Source organism: Neoarius graeffei, chromosome 3 (genome assembly GCF_027579695.1).
Source record: "Neoarius graeffei isolate fNeoGra1 chromosome 3, fNeoGra1.pri, whole genome shotgun sequence".
In the NCBI taxonomy this organism is placed as follows: Eukaryota; Metazoa; Chordata; class Actinopteri; order Siluriformes; family Ariidae; genus Neoarius; species Neoarius graeffei.
The window spans coordinates 55417339-55434885 of record NC_083571.1 but is presented as its reverse complement, the minus strand read 5'-3'; the positions used below and the strand labels follow the sequence as shown (position 1 = coordinate 55434885).

General features: G+C 42.5%; 1 protein-coding gene across 6 annotated transcripts in view; it reads left to right on the top strand.

The window, feature by feature from the left end:
- The window catches only part of LOC132883412 (adhesion G protein-coupled receptor L3-like), a 734936-nt gene that overhangs the window by 566076 nt on the left and 151313 nt on the right, over window positions 1–17547 (top strand). For all 6 annotated transcript variants that reach the window (XM_060917028.1, XM_060917029.1, XM_060917030.1 and 3 more), the window contains one exon: window positions 15463–15646. In XM_060917028.1, coding sequence (XP_060773011.1) covers window positions 15463–15646 — 184 coding nt within the window. The remainder of the gene's footprint in view (window positions 1–15462; window positions 15647–17547) is intronic.

The window sequence follows — 17547 nt, the reverse complement described above, 5'->3', positions numbered from 1 at the left end:
ATCTTCAAATCACTTAGTGCTAAACTGTCCTCCCTGAAATTCTGCCCACTCTTCATTCTCTCTACCCAAATCCCCACAATCACCCATCCTTCCTCATCAGAAGCGGACCATTTTCCCATCTGCCACCTATTCTGATGAGGCAAGGTTCATACATTCTTGCATGATCCTTCTGATTGTGTGCAGGAAAAGACAGACAGACACGCAGATGGGCAGACAGACGGTCGTTTCGTTCTTTCTCCGTGAGATTTCTCAGCCCTGCTGTTTAAAAAAACTCATTCTCTTTCATAGCCCATTGATCAAAAGCCAGTGTATCCCGTGGGTTCACGGTCTGCTCCAGCAGCACACAGCATTAGATCTGGCCTTTCCTTCCTCTGAAGGGTCTGATGCTGTGCTTGCACACGTCTGATGCCTTGCATTTAGGATCAAATGTGGCTTTCTGTGCTTTGAAAATCCAGCGGACATGCACTCTAGCCCTGAGCATGTGGACTTTGAAGTGGTTCAAAATTAGAAAGTTGATTTAAAGATACAAGTGAGAGCTGTCAGTTGTCTAAATGCTTTTCTTTTCTGCTTTTACTTTTTTTTCATTGAAGTGATTTCCCAAAGCTTTGCAAATTTTTTTCACATTCAGATTCTTGAAAGCACCAGTTTCATCCAAACTGAAACTTCCCCATATTTTCAAATATGTCCTGAACACTTGTTTTTTGCCCATTAGTATTCTTGTCATGTTTTGCGATTGCCAATTTAAATCTTTAATTGGCCTGGATTCTCAGTCTCAACACTGCAGCATGCTTCTCATTGGCGGGAGTACGAAGTGAGCTGGCCTCAGTAATAGAGGTTGAACATTATTAATAGGCAATGACTCAATCTCCTGAGGGCAGGTGCTTTGGTGTCCAACAGCAGCCTGCACTGTGCAGCCCCCAGTACCTGATCTGAATATGGAGGTTTAAGTTCATGCAGTAAAGTCAAATTAGATGTGCTAGAAAAAGTGATCAGCGTTCTGCTAAGTATGAACTCGTATACATTTTGGTCGTAAATGAGTTACGACAGAAATTTCATCACTGATGCTGATCTCTTCTGCTCCCCGGACCTGCCTGATCCATCCTGGTGCCCTACATCTGGCTGGAGTCTCATCCTGTGGAGGATGGCCCCATATGGACAATCAAAATTTGCACTTGGAAGACGGTTCTGGACACTTACAGGAATGCTTTTATGTCTAAGGACTACAGTTAACTTGCTAACTTTAGGACTGCAGTTGTCATGAACAGTTTTGGACTCAAGCTTCCATCAATGAACAGTTTATAACTCCAACAAAACAGACTTCATGTTAAAACTATCATGAATTTCCTGGTTACACAGTTATACTTTGTGACTCTGTAGGACACTGTTATAGAAGCCAGTTATTTATAATCACGTTATCTGTCATCACCAAGATGAGGGTGGGTTCCCTTTTGAGTCTGGTTCCTCTTGAGATTTCTTCCTCATGTCATCTGAGGGAGTTTTTCCTCACCACCATCGCCACAGGCTTATTCACTGGGGATAAATTAGGGATAAAATTAGCTCATGTTTAAAGTCTTAAATTTTCTGTAAAGCTGCTTTGCGACAATGCCTGTTATAAAAAGCGCTATACAAATAAACTTGACTTGACTGTAGGCTACTTTATTCTCCAGTGAGATTTATGTTTTTGGTGTAATATTTAGGTATTTAACAATATATCATGTGATGATGAATTGCGAGTATTATCAGGCTATGTAATCTCTTAGTTTTTCCTAGTTGTAACTGTGTTGTTTAGACTAGCAGGAATCCATGTAACTTGATTTTGGGCGGAAGTAACACAGCTGCATTGCTCTGAAAACACACAAACATCTAAAATATGAAAGAGATTTAACAAGAAATCAGAGCTCTCTGCTGAAAGATAAAGAAAAGAGAAGCAAGTGGAGGAAGTACAAATGTTCATAAAAATGTGTTAAGAAAAGGTCTATTTGTTATTCACGTTTTCATTTTTAATAAAATTAATATTTTAGTGAATAGGCTGTGATTTGCTCCAGGCTTTGCAAATGTGGGTAAATAATTATTGTTGGTTATTAGGAAAATGAAACAAAAGTAGTAGTAGTATTTTTTTAATTGAACACATGTAATATTTAAGTTGATAAAGAACAGGAAAATAAATTTGCAGGGTTTTTTTTTTCAAAAATATTTTGGGAAAATCAAATCATGAACCCAGTATCGTGAATTAAAGTGAATCGTGAATTGGGTGAAATGTTACATGCCTAGTAATATTAAATAAAAACATTGTGTTCTCCAAACTCACAGGTAAACTTAGAGTTATAAAAGTTTCTACCTGACAATCCAGGATGAACACAACATAATGACTTTGCTCAATCAACATTCAACAATAACAATGTTTGGTTTACAATGTATGGACATGCTAGCACATTAGAAAGTCTTGAAGGTGAATTAGATATGATTGGTCTTTATTTATCTGTTTATTTAGTTTTCAAGATTAGGTCTGTAACGGTTAGGTGGGTTCGACATTTGAATGTTTCCCACCTGTGTTCACGAAGCATCCGCCTCCAGGATTTTAGGTAGCCCTTATATACAGTCTACAAAGTGACAGACAGAAGCCACATCCAAACAAGCCTTCTGGACTGTTTTCCAAACAGCTTTTCTCAACCACTTAAATTCTTGTTAAGGCCATATATATATATATATATATTTTTTTTAAATCATGTTCTACATAGGCGGCATGGTGGTGTAGTGGTTAGCGCTGTTGCCTCACAGCAAGAAGGTCCCAGGTTCGAGCCCCGTGGCCGGCGAGGGCCTTTCTGTGCAGAGTTTGCATGTTCTCCCCGTGTCCGCGTGTGTTTCCTCCGGGTGCTCTGGTTTCCCCCACAGTCCAAAGACATGCAGGTTAGGTTAACTGGTGACTCTAAATTGACCGTAGGTGTGAGTGTGAATGGTTGTCTGTGTCTATGTGTCAGCCCTGTGATGACCTGGCGACTTATCCAGGGTGTACCCCGCCTTTTGCCCGTAGTCAGCTGGGATAGGCTCCAGCTTGCCTGCGACCCTGTAGAACAGGATAAAGCAGCTAGAGATGATGAGATGAGATATTCTACATATCTTCCAGGTTATTTGTATAAGCAAGGAATACAAATGACTTTTGCACCTTTAAGTGGAGCAGAAAGTTAATATTGTTGACAACATAGCATAACATTAGCATTAAATATTACAGTCATTAGCTAGTTACATCCAGTGTGCTTAGAAATCTCTCTGGTCCCCTGGAGGTTCCCTGGAGTTTCTAGTGTAACTGGGGCTCAAAACTAGCAGATGCGTAAGCTGTGTTTGTGTTGTACAAGACATGTATGTTTTACTGTATTTTAATATAGTTCAAGTTTGAAGTGAAATTTCAAGGTAGAAATGTTTAGGAACATCTTCAGATTTAAAAATAAATAAATAAATATCGACGTATTCTTTAGTAAGTGCGAACTACGTAGGTAAGTAAACATAAAAGCAACTTTGAAACAAGATATAAAACGGGTACAAGTAGAACAAGGACATGGATCTACATGTAAGGCTCAGAAGCATATGAGACTTTGCGAGGAGACAATCAAAGAAGAGAGTATACAAAGGCAGTCTAATCAAGGGCTGAACTAAGAACAGGTGTCCACTGCAGGAAACAGAGCAATGACAGAAAAAGGGAGGTGGAGAAATGCACTGTGTGCTGAAGTGAATTCATGATAATTTGTGTTTTAGACTTTATACATTGTGGTCCTAATAGGGGTGGCACGGTGGTGTAGTGGTTAGCACTGTCACCTCACAGCAAGAAGGTCCGGGTTTGAGCCCCGTGGCCGGCGAGGGCCTTTCTGTGCGGAGTTTGCATGTTCTCCCCGTGTCCGCGTGGGTTTCCTCCGGGTGCTCCGGTTTCCCCCACAGTCCAAAGACATGCAGGTTAGGTTAACTGGTGACTCTAAATTGACCGTAGGTGTGAATGTGAGTGTGAATGGTTGTCTGTGTCTATGTGTCAGCCCTGTGATGACCTGGCGACTTGTCCAGGGTGTACCCCGCCTTTCGCCCGTAGTCAGCTGGGATAGGCTCCAGCTTGCCTGCAACCCTGTAGAACAGGATAAAGCGGCTAGAGATAATGGATGGATGGATGGAAGGGGTCCTAATTAGGGCTGGGCGATATGAGAAAAGATTATATCACGATATATTTTTTCAAAATTTTCGATAACGATATATATCACGATAAATCAAATCACCATTTTTGTATTTTCTTTAATTTTCTGCTCAAAATATGAACATTACAAATTAGTAGTTCCTTCCTAATTAACAAAAATAGCTTAACAAGCCTTCAAGTTTCACAGAACCAAAACAAATTGGATGCACATTCTTTTGTTCTTTTTGTTCAAATGAATAAACTGAAACTGAAAAATAAAAACTATATACCATTGTTAATCATTTGTGCAAATTCTAGCAGGTTTCAAATAAACATAAAAGACATATTGACGTGTAAACCTTATGCTGCAAGGAGAAAAAAAGTGCAATCCTGTACGTCAGTGTGTTTAAGGTTTTGTGTAACACTTTGTTGTATGTCCGATTTTAAATATCCAAAATACCTCTACACAACCGAAGATCTCTGGCCCTTCTTTTCAACGATGTCCTCAAGGGCAGTGCTCTGACTTTCCTGTTCAGAACTCCGGTCAGTCGGCTTCTCGCTCATTTTTATAATCGCTTTGTTGGAGAAATGCCACGCTCCTGCAAACTTCACCACAGCCATGCTGTGCATTGCTGCTACACGTGTGTGTGTTTGTGTGTGCACGTAACCTAACTTGACGTGGCTCTCTTCCAACTGATTGGTTACGTGCGGTACTGTTTAGTTATGATTGGCTATTCGCGTGTCTGTCAGAACTTTGGATGAAGTAATTTTATTGAAGGCGTAGGCTTATCGTAGGCATATTGTACGTGTCTAATTTCTAATCGTAGAGATTTTATATCGTGAATAACATCGTAATCGTAAAATCGCCCAGCCCTAGTCCTAATAGGCTCAAATGTCTTTTTTTCTCCTGTGTTTATTACAATGTAGTTGTTATTGAGTGAGATTTTGAGAATGGTTAATAAGCAGGTCAGATAGAAACTTATCTTTAAAAAAACAAAAAAAACAAATTTGAACTTCGAGAATAGTTTGTTTGTACAATTTTAAGCATTGACTTTCTTGAGTTGTCGATGTAAATTGTACAAACCCCATTCCCAGAAAAGTTGGGATATCTTCCAAAATACAATAAAAACAAAAATCTGTGATTTGTTAAATTCACGTGAACCTTTATTTAAATGATGAAAGTACAAAGAAAAGATTTTCAGTAGTTTTACTGACCGACTTAATTGCATTTTCTAAATATAAACAAGGTTAGAATTTGATGCCTGCAACACACTCAAAAAAAAAGCTGGGACAGAAGCATTAATTACTGTTGTGTTACATCATCTTTCCTTGAATAACATTTTAATTGTATGAGCTCTGAGGACACTAATTGTTGCAGTTTTGCAATTGGAATTTTTGTCCATTCTTGCTTGATACAAGACTTCAGCTGTTCAACAGTCCGTGGTCACCACTGTCTGATTCTCCTCTTCATAATGCGTCAATAGGAGACATTACCTTGATTAACATCTCTCTAAAATCCCAATATATCGATGGGACTATTCTGTCCACTGCCCGTGCATGACTCTGCACTCAGTAACAGATAGCGAAACACTTGGTTTGGCATTGAAAAGTGAAAGGATGACACAGACGTAGAAGTAAGTTGAAACTTTACTGTTTATCTTTGTCGCACCTTACAAGCCAGACACACTTTTTTTTTGTGAAACTGAAAATAAAATACAGAAAAATGTTTTTAAATACTTAAGGGGTAAATTGTGCTGTAAGCTTAAATATAGAGCTACATGCACCATTCAACAAAATAGGACTTCTAATATTAGCTAAAGGTGTATGAAATAAGCAATCAATATTCACAAAATATAAACTGTACAAATATAATGCATAATAAACTCACAAACAAGGCTTCTCCAGAGCTCAACAGCGATGGATGCACCAGATTTAAAGGAGGGATGCTCAGGAGCACATTTTTATGTGCAATGACATCCAAGATGGCTGGTCTGAACTGTGACCTTGCCCATGTGACTCTGTCATACATGTCAACCTTTGGTCAATCAAACCTGTATAACCAACCTCCAAAATCCGTATTTCCCTTATAAAATCCGTATAAGATGCAAATTAAAATGATTTACCTAAAATTTGAATGATAATTAACAATGATATATCCCAGTTACTTTTTATTCAATATTAATAACAAACCTTCAGAATGAATACAAAGCTCCAATGTTTGACAAAAACACAAAGTGTTATCAGCGTAGTTACGAAGGAAATACTTCGTTGTTTGGAGACAGGTTTCACCGAGCGGCTATTATGCGCGAGACTTCATATTAGCCACAGAGTCAGGAACATCTGTTCGTAAAATTACGTTATAATGACCAAATACAATGAAAAGTATTTTTCCAGTCTCACATGTGAAAGGTAATCCCATGTGATCTCGTTCGGACGGTAAACCTGTTGGTACAGTTAAACGCAGCACATGAATGAGGCATCTTTATTCTCGGCTACTGTCTAGACGCTATACCAGAGACAGTTGAAGAATCTCCACTTTGCCACATCCAATATGGCGGCGAGGATGACGTATGATTCTACGCAAAAGGCGGCATCTATGTTTATATGTCTATGACTTCACAGTTGGCGGGATTCTTGCAATGCGGTGTGCGTATGATCAAAAGTGGAACGATGTCTCACTACCACAAGATAACGCGCGATTTCATAAGACTCTTTACTGGCTGTCTGTGGTGTACAGTACGTTTGTGGGAATTGATTATAGCTCTAAATAAATATTGAAGTTTTTTTAAAGAATCCGTATAACTATTTATATGCCTGTATACTATGTTTATTGAATCAAATCCGTATAAAATACGGACATTCCGTATAGGTTGACATGTATGCTCTGTTGCCAATAGAAAGCCAAGGAGTTTCAAAATAAAACAGCACTTTTCAAAATAAAGTTAGGAGTCACTACTGTGCAACATCACACTCCCCGTCTGGTATTGAATGCGATACCACTATTATTTTCTAAACAAAGTCTAACAGACACAAAAAAAACAATGCAAGGAACTGTCCATGGTAGAAGCCTAGGAAGACATAAGTACAACTACTTCAGTTACTGGCCTGAGGAAGGTCTTCACAGTCCCGCCTTTGGTAACCTTTAGTTCAAGCTTTCTGACCTTTCCATCGCTGCCAGGGTGAGTCTTGGTGACAAGAGCCATTGGCCAAAAGGTTCCTTTTTACTTGAGTGTCCCGGAGTAGCACCAGATCTCCTTCTTTGATGTTGGGATGCACATCCTGCCACTTGCTTCGGGTCTGAAGAGTGGAGAGATATTCTCGCCTCCATCTTTCCCAAAAGGCATTTGCCAAGTGCTGAACACATTTCCACTGCTGACGATGGAGATCTGCATGTTCAAAGGATCCTGAAAGAGGAAGAGGGGTCCAGACTTTGTGTCGTGATCATCGTTGGAGTCAGAAGATAAGGAGAGTCTGCATCTGTTGAGATGGGTGTGAGAGGTCTTGCATTCATTATTGCAGAAACCTCAGCCATGAAGGTTGAAAGCACTTCGTGAGTGAGATGTGAAGAGCTGACTTGAGATAGCATAGAGTCGAGGATCCGTCTTGAAACTCCAATCATCCTCTCCCATATGCCTCCCATGTGTGAAGAGTGGGGTGGGTTAAACAACCATGTGCATCCTTCCTCACTAAGAGACTTTGATGTGTCATTCTCATCTTGTAGGAGGATTTGCAGCTCTTTACAGGCTCCTTTAAAGTTTGTGCCGCAGTCATTACGGGACCACGCACAGCGAAGAAGCGCCATAGAGCTTTGATAAAGCTTGATGAGTCCATTGACTCTATAAGCTCAATATGCACAGCACGTATGCTAAGGCATGTAAAGAGTACCGCCCACCTTTTACTGTTCGCTGCCCCTCCTCGGGTACGATGAGTGGAGATGGTCCAAGGGCCGAACACGTCCAGGCCTACGTTTGTAAATGGGGGTTCCATGCTGAGACGATCAGATGGTAGATCTGACATCTGTTGTTCTGCTTGCTTGCCACGAAGTTTGTTGCATGTGACACACTTGCACAGAATACTAGTGATGCGTTTTCTTGCCCCAATGATCCAGATGCCAGCTGTGCAAATTGCTCCCTCAGTGAAGCGTCTACCTTGATGTTTGACTCTTTCATGGTAGTAGTTTATGAGCAAAGTAGCAACATGGCTGCGGCCAGGAATGACAAGCAGATGTTTCTCACCTAGGTCAAGAGGAGCATGTTGGAGTTGACCCCCTATTCATAGGAGTTGCTTTTCGTCAAGGATAGGGTTGAGTTTTCTCAGGGGGCTGTTTTGGGGAATGACTTCTTTCTCCAAACACCACACTTCAGCTTGGTATGCTTCTTTTTGCCCACATCCAAATGATGACTGCCTTTGCTTGTGCCAATGAATCAGCTGTATGAGAGTTGGTACAACAATGCCAACCTCTACATTCTTGCTTAGTGCTGTCTTTCCCTGACCCAAAGGACTGAACAACATGGATGAGAGAGGCCATACCTCTGAGAAGAGATTTCCATGTGGAAAATCTTTCAAAGCGACATGAACCAAGGCCTCTGTGAGATTCTGTAACTGTGGTGGAGTGGCATCGAACCTCCACATCTATGTTTGAGTCCATAAGGTCATAGGTGTCCTCAGTAGTGTTGGTCTCTACAGAACATGTCAGAAGCGCTGGACCTGTGAGCCAGATGGTGTCTGTGAGTCGAGCTGCAGGCACTGACTTGGTGGCAACATCTGCAGGGTTCTGGATGGTCAGGACATAATGCCACTGCTCTGGACGTGTGGATTTCCTTATTCATTCCACTCTGTTGCTGACATACACAGAACCTTCTGGTTTCATTGTAGATATATCCCAACACTACCTTGCTGTCAGTATAGAGGTGAAGATTCTTGGGGTCGATGTCCAGCTCCCTCACAATCAGCTCAGCGAGCTCCACTGCCAGGACAGCAGCACCTAGCTCAAGCCTGGGAACGGTATGGGCCGATGTCGGGGCCAACTTGGCTTTCCCCTATGATAAAACCTACATGGCACCTTCCTTCACCATCAGTCACCTTGAGATATGCCACTGCTGCAGTGGCCTTAACAGATGCATCTGAAAAGACATGGACTTCTGTATGTTGAGCAGTAGAGAGGCAGGCAGAGGTGTAGGCTCAAGGAATTTCAAGGTGCTCTAGACTTTGCAGCGAGTCTCTCCAAACAATCCATTCCATCTCTCTGTCCCCTGAGAGAGGAGCATCCCAGTCACTGACATCACTTGTGAGCTGTCGTAGTAAGTGCTTTCCTTGAATGATCACAGGAGCAACAAGACCAAGCAGATCGAAAAGGCTGTTAATGGTTGCAAGCACTCCTCTGCGCATGAATGGCTTTTCACTGTTCCCAACACGGAACATGAAGATATCCTTCGCTAAGTCCCAACTTAATCCAAGACTGCATTGCACAGGGAGGTGAGTTGGTGTCCAAATCAAGGTCTTTCAAATCCTTTGCATAGTCTGTTGATGGAAATGCCTGCACGACAGTTGAGCAGTTTGATGCTATTTTATGGAGTCTCAGATTGGAGATGGCAAGCATATCTTGGGCTGCTTTCAATAGATCGATGGCTGCACTTGCGGATGGCAGTGACTTGAGTCCGTCGTCAACGTAAAAAGCTCCTGTGTATAAACTGCTTCGCATCCTCACTAAACTCGTCTTCCCCATGTAGACACGCTTGGCGTAGCCCATAGATAGTGACAGCTGGAGAAGGACGATTACCGAACACGTGGACTCTCATTCTATATTCCACAACTTCTTTGGTGGTATTGTTCTCTTTGAACCACAGGAATCTGAGGAAATTCCAATGATCCTCCCTGACAACAAAACTGTGGAACATTTGTTCAATATTTGCCATAATGGCTATCTGCTTGCACCTAAACCGCATCAGCACTCCCAGCAAGCTATTGTTTAAGTCTGGGCCTGTCAGCAGTACATCATTGAGTGAGATGCCTTGGTGTGAAGTGCTGGAGTCAAACTTGACTCGGATTTGATTGGGTTTGCGTGGGTGATACACACCAAAACTGGGAAGGTACCAGCATTCTTCTCCATCATGCAGAGGTGGCGCCAATTCAGCATGATCTTGGTCCAGAATGTTCTGCATGAAAGCCAGAAAATGACTCATGTCAGGCTTCCTTTCAAGAGTGCGGCAAAGGCTAGTGAAGCGAGTGAGAGCTGCTTCTTTGTTGTTGGGGAGCCGTGGCCTTGGTGTGCAAAAGGGAAGTGGAGCCACCCAACTGTTAGCATCATTTATAAACGTCTCTGTCCATCAGCTGAATAAACCGTCTGTCCTCAATGGATAGAGCAACTTCGTTATCATCCTCTGTTCTTACGAAGATCTTGCTTCCCAGTGAATGATCTCCAGTACTCTGAACTGGGGTGTCAGTGGAATGAAACTGACCATGGTTTTGATAACTGAGACGTTTGTTGCTTGGACCCACTGTGAATGTTTCTTTCAAAACCAGGTGGTTGGGACATGGATAGAAATGAGAGTGGCGTCCATTCTCCAAAACATAAGTGCGGTATACACTAGCTCCCTTAGGCCTGTGTGCTGCACCTAAACAGACATCTCCAACTACAACCCAGCCAAGGTCAAGTTTTTGGGCATAAGGGGCATTGTTTGGCCCATTACACTGGTCTCTTGCCTTATGCACCTGTAAGACGTCCTGGCCAAGGAGCAGGAGAATCTGTGCATCAGGATCAAGTTCAGGGATCAGGTGAGCAATAGGCTTAAGGTGGGAGTGGTGTTCTGCAGCCGCGGGAGTAGGTATTTCTGACCCATCATCGGGCATGTTATTGCACTCCAAGAGTGGGAAGAGGTACGCTGAGACTTCCATCCAAGGGCTGAGTGACGAAGCCAGTTCCTCTTCTTCCTGACATCTCTGTGACTCCAGCACTTGTGCGAAGAGTATAAGGAGAATTTGAACCTGCAAGGTTGAACAAGTCAAAAAACTCAGACCGTGCAAGAGACCTGTTACTCTGGTCATCGAGTACAGCATAGACCTTGATTGATCGGTTTGGTTGTTCCTTTGAATGCACCTTTATGAGAAATTTTTGAGCAAGAGCGAAACATGTTGGTTTTGCCACACACTTCTGTGCATTTGGAGATTATGTCAGGAGATCCTTCTTGCCTTTGCTCCCCACCATGCTCCGAGTCTGGCTCTTTAGCGGTCCATGGAGCCAGTCCTGGATGAAGTGCTGCCACATGTTTATTACTGTCAGACTCTTTGCATTCAATGATCATTTTACAGTCCTTAGCCATGTGATCAGTTGATGCACAGCATCTGAAACATACTCCACTCTCCTTGAGAAATGCTTTGCGTTCATCTATTGTCTTAGCTTGGAAGCCTCTGCAGCGTTTGAGAGGATGAGGCTTCTTGTGAATCAGACACTGTCTGTTGACATCCAGATTGCTGCTGGGGGTCTCTACATATTTGGTGGTAGGTATTGGTGTAATCTCTTTTGTGTGATGACACTTGGCCTCTAGCTGTAACATACCTCTTCACAGGGTTGTCTGTCTTCACTGCTGCGGTGCTAGATGAGCCGAGAGTGAAACTTGGATCGTTGCGGATCTGAGCCTCTCTGAAGACAAAGTCCACAAAGAATGAGAATGGCGGAAACTGCACTTGATTCTGCATCTTGTACAAGCTACCATGTGATATCCACTTCTCTTTAAGTGCATATGGCAATTTCTCCACTATTGGGTTAACACCCCGAGATGTATCCAAATAAGCAAGTCCAGGTAAGGAACCCTCTAGTTTTGCTGACTCCAACTCCTTTAGCAAATCTCCAAGTTCTCTCAATTTCAGGGGATCTTTGTTTCCAATCCTGGGGAACCTCTCGAGCTTGTCCAAAAGAGTCTTCTCAGTCCTTTCAGGGGAACCACAGCACTCCTCCAGACACATCCAGGCCATCCTGAGCCCAGCCTCAGGGTCACTGACATGAGCAGCTCTGATTCTCCTGACTTGTTCTGATGACTGAGGACCCAACCACTTGGCTAGAAGGTTGAGCTCTTCATTGCAGGTGTCTCAGTCCATGTATGGCATTCGTGAAGGTTGATTTCCATCCCCAGTAGTTGTCTGGTCGATTGTCAAACCTGATCATCCCAGAGGTCACGAGCTCACATCGAGCCATATAAATAGCAAAGTCATTCGTACCTGTATAGTCAGGCACATATGGCTGTGGCGTCTGCATCTTGAGTGGAGTTGTGTGTGTCTGAGGACCCTTCATGGGAGATAAATTGTGTGACTGTGTCTCAATTGGATGTCGGACAGCTGGCTGCTTCTTGGTACGTGCCTCAGAGTAGTTAAGTTGGTGCTTGACAGAAGAAGGAATGATGTTTGGACCATCCCCAGCCATGTACGTGGAATTAAGCATGCTGTCTTGGAGCAGCAGAGCTGGAGGAGCTCCATGAAGCCAATCAGATGCAGTGTGACCTTCGGGATGAAGCAATGACTGGTGACTAGAACGTATTTTAGAGTGGCATTCAACGTAGTCGCTTGTTCTTTTCTCTCTGAAGTCATGTGGAATACCTGCAACGTCCAGCCAGCCTACTTTAGACTCAATTTCTGCTACTTCCAAAATATCTGCTTCAGCAGCTGCAACCTCTCCTTCTTGCCTCAATGCAGTTAAAGCTGCCTCCATGCGCACTTCCTTTACTTTCAGCTGTGCCTTTTCAACCATGAGCTCGGTTTCTCTTTTAACAAAAGGTGGAGCAAGCACGCTCTGCCTCTGCTTTGGCACGTGCTTTAGCTGCTACTAAACTAGCTGAAGATTTGCTGGAAATCATAGATGAAGTAACAACTGACCTGGTCACATGCAATTTAACAGATGCTGGCTGAGATGGAGTATTCTGCTGATCCTCTGTGTTTCCCTTGTTGTCCGTCTTGTATTTGCTGTATACCGCTGACTTGTTACGAGGAGCAGGTGAAGCAAGGTAATAGATGGGGAGCCGGAGTCTTTTTCCGTTGTAACAGCTGTGTTGAGCCCGCTGTGATGCTGTTTTTTTCACTATTCTGTCCATTGCCCATGCGTGACTCTGCACTCAGTAACAGATAGCTAAGCACTTGGTTTAGTATTGAAAAGTGAAAGGATGACACAGACGTAGAAGTAAGTTGAAACTTTACTGTTTATCTTTGCCGCACCTTACAAGCCAGACACAATTTCTTTTTGTGAAACTGAAAATAAATACAGAAAAAATGTTTTTAAATACTTAAAGGGGTAAATTGCGCTGTAAGCTTAAATATAGAGCTACATGCACCATTCAACAAAATAGGACTTCTAATATTAGCTAAAGGTGTATGAAATAAGCAATCAATATTCACAAAATATAAACTGTACAAATATAATGCATAATAAACTCACAAACAAGGCTTCTCCAGAGCTCAACAGCGATGGATGCACCAGATTTAAAGGAGGGATGCTCAGGAGCACATTTTTATGTGCAATGACATCCAAGATGGCTGGTCTGAACTGTGACCTTGCCCATGTGACACTGTTACCAATAGAAAGCCAAGGAGTTTCAAAATAAAGTTAGGAGTCACTACTGTGCAACATCACAGGGACCTTCACACACATGCAACTCATCCATGCCGTGGGCACTGATGCCCCCCATACCATCACAGATGCTGGATTTTGCACCTTTCTCTGATAACAAACTAGACAGTCATGTTCATCTTTGGCACTGAGAACTCAATGTCAGATTTTCCAGAAAACAAACTAAAATGTGGACTCTGACCATAGCACACATTTCCATTGTCTTTCGGTCCATCTGAGAGGAGTTTGGGCCCAGAGAAATTGGTGTTTCTGCATAGACTTGTTGAATGGCTTCCTCTTTGTGTAATACAGTTTCAGGTTGCATTTCTGCATGCAGCGGCAGACTGTGTTAAGTGACAACGGTTTTCCGAAGTACTCCCGAGCCCATGTAGCTATATTTGTTACATTAGCATGATAGTTTCTCAGGCAGTGCCACCTGAGGGTTCAAAGGTCACGCAGATTCAACAGTAGTTTCTGACCTTGCTCTTTACGCACTGAGATGTCTCCGAATTCCCTGAATCTTTTCACAATATTATGTACCGTAGATTTTGAAAGATTTAAAATCTTTTGTTGAAAATGTTCTTTTTGGGGGCGGCACGGTGGTGTAGTGGTTAGCGCTGTTGCCTCACAGCAAGAAGGTCTGGGTTCGAGCCCCGTGGCCGGCGAGGGCCTTTCTGTGTGGAGTTTGCATGTTCTCCCCGTGTCCGCGTGGGTTTCCTCCAGGTGCTCCGGTTTCCCCCACAGTCCAAAGACATGCAGGTTAGGTTAACTGGTGACTCTAAATTGACCGTAGGTGTGAATGTGAGTGTGAATGGTTGTCTGTGTCTATGTGTCAGCCCTGTGATAACTTGACGACTTGTACCCCGCCTTTTGCCCGTAGTCGGCTGGGATAGGCTCCAGCTTGCCTGCGACCCTGTAAAACAGGATAAAGTGGCTAGAGATGATGAGATGAGATGTTCTTTTTGAATTGATTAACAATTCTCTCGAATTTTGGCACAAAGGAGTGAGCCATGACCCATCCTTGCTTGCAAAGACTGAGTCTTTGGTGGTGCTTCTTTTATACCCAATCATGTTACCAATTAACCTGCTTATTGTGGAATCTTCCAAAATGGTGTAACTTGAATATCCTTGAAACTTTTCAGTCTTATTTTGCCTCTGTCCTAACTTTTTTTGAGCATGTTGCAGGCATCAAATACAAACTTTGTTTATATTTACAACATAAGTTGGTCAGTAAAACTTTTGGAAATCTGTATTTTGTACTTTTGTCAGTTAAACAAAGGTTCATGTGAATTACCAAATCACGGATTGTTGCTTTTATTGCATTTTGAAAAAAACAAACAAACAACTTTTCTGGAAATTCAGTTAGTACATGTAAATGTAAATTTACGACTGTGGAACAAGACATGAAGAAGTCATATTGTTCACATCATAATTTCAGTTTCTTGTGGACTGAAGCAAAACTCACTCACCAGACCATGAACCATGAACACCATGCTAAGAGTGACAAGCTAACAGCAAAGCCTGCTTCCCTCAGGCCGTGATAGAAATAGCAACGCTAACATTGTGCTAAAAGCTAACAGTCCCTGGCACATGCTAGCAGCATCGAATCGCCAAGCCGTGTCTTCAGCGTCATCACTAAAATTCTGAGCACGCTGCATATGGCTGTTTTGTTTAGGATTAGTGTGATACCAGCGCTAACATTGTGTTCTTCCCCTAGGCCATGGTGGAGACGGTGAATAACCTACTGCAGCCTCAGGCACACTCAGCCTGGAGAGCGTTGTCAGCAGGAGAGCAGCTGCGTGCTGCCACCATGCTGCTGGACACGGTGGAGCAAGGTGCCTTCGTGCTGGCTGACAATCTGCTCAAGACCGACGTCGTCCAGGAGAACACTAACAACATCCGTAAGTCTGCGCCAATTGCGTGCTGAAGCGTTATAGGTACAGAGTCACGGGTCAAACCATTATCCTGGAGTATCAGCCTTTTAAATAGGAAGTAACAAAACGACGTGAAATAAAATTTGAAATACAATTGTGTGCAAAAGTCTGTGCACCCTTCCCCAGTATATTTGGCTAAGAAAAGCAAAATATACCTTTGTTTTACAATTTATCTCCAAGTTCCAGGAAGTTCAAAATGAAATGTGGGTGCATTTTTTTTTTTTTTAACAAGACAACAGTTCAAAACACAAGATAAATTTAACAGGTCTCTAGACCTGGCATGAAAAAGTACAGCAGAAAAAGGGTGACTGTTGCATCTGAGTGGACCTGAAAGCTGCCCAGAGGATATGAAAACCGACCCAAAAGCAAAATCACATTCATTAATGAAGTTGTAAACATTTGAACTGGTTTATTTTTTCTTTTCAACAAGGCAGGTTGTTTTCCTAAAAGGAAACATTAAAAAATGTATTTCTACAGTGTATTCATGCTAAAGGCAAAGAGCAGTGGTCTGAACAAATCTAGTTTAAATATTCAGTTTGTCCAAATAAATATTTAACACTGTGATAGTCATAAAGACCCTGATATTGAGTCGTAAAGTTAGCATGCTGTGAATTTTTCATACTGTTTTAACCCTAATCTGAATATGAGAGCTAGTTGTTGGGAAAATGTGTTAATTATTTTTTTTTATGGTAGTCTAGCCATTTTTTTGCTCTCGCATACAGTGGTTTAAAAATAAATTAAATTAAAAACATGTAACTTCTTTTTTAAAAGCGCAACGAGAAATGATCCATGTCATCTTCCCAGCATCATCCGGCTCATAATGTTTTACTGATTCCCTTGATGGTGCATTCTCCAGGGAAGCACAGTGCATTTCTACAAAGTTGTCTACGTCTTGCTTTAGGCTGTTTATTGGATTCCACTTCTTGTGCTCAATGATCATTTGGATTCAGTTTTCTCAAACGTAGAGCAAACTTTCCGTTACACAATGCTGTTTTAGTGTATGTCTAAATACTAGAAAGGAATAAATGGGAAATCCGTTAAGTCAAGCTTTTTTTTTCTTCTAACAAGAGTGTTAGAAAACAGTGAGTGAGGGAAAGATGGAGGTAAATATTATACCTGAAATGAAGGAATAAAACACAAAGAGGTGTGCTGTTACAACCATGGAAAAGTAGCTAAAAGATTAAACCTTTTGAAGAGGATTAGAAAGTATCTCACTGTGGGCACGTGCAAATATCTTCACGGCTTTTTGGTTCAGCCTCTTTACGAATACTGGGATGTGGTCTGGTCCAATGCTGACAAAACAAGCCTCGATAGATTACTAAGGCTACAGAAGAGAGGTGCCCACATTATTCTACAAAAGAAGACTAGAGAAGAACGATCTGAAAACTTGGTTCAAGAGTTTGGTTGGATCCCTTTAACTGATCGTGGGACTTTCCATGACCACGAGTTGGCCTAGTGGTTAGCGTGTCCGCCTCACGACCAGGAGATCGTGAGTTCTACTTGTGGTCGGGTCATAGCAAAGATCATCATAAAAATGGTACCTACTACCGTCTGGCAAGGCATGCTGCAATACAGATGCGAGTGGGGAAGTCAAACTCTCGCGGTTACCAGAGGACCAGCCCCTCGCTGTAACCCTAGCCGTATAGGCAAGAGGCCGAGGGCTATAGAAACGGAGATCGGCACCGCGTCTGGAAAAATCCCAAGGGAGTCTGGAGCCAGATTCGTGACGTCACCTGCGGAAGCGTCAGCAGGCTGCGAGAGCTTTGCGCAGTTTCAGTGCACAGCCTGTGTAGACCAAGCGCTCCCATTTCTCTTTCATTGTCTGGACTTTTGGGAAACGATGAGCACTAATCCCATCAAGATTGGTG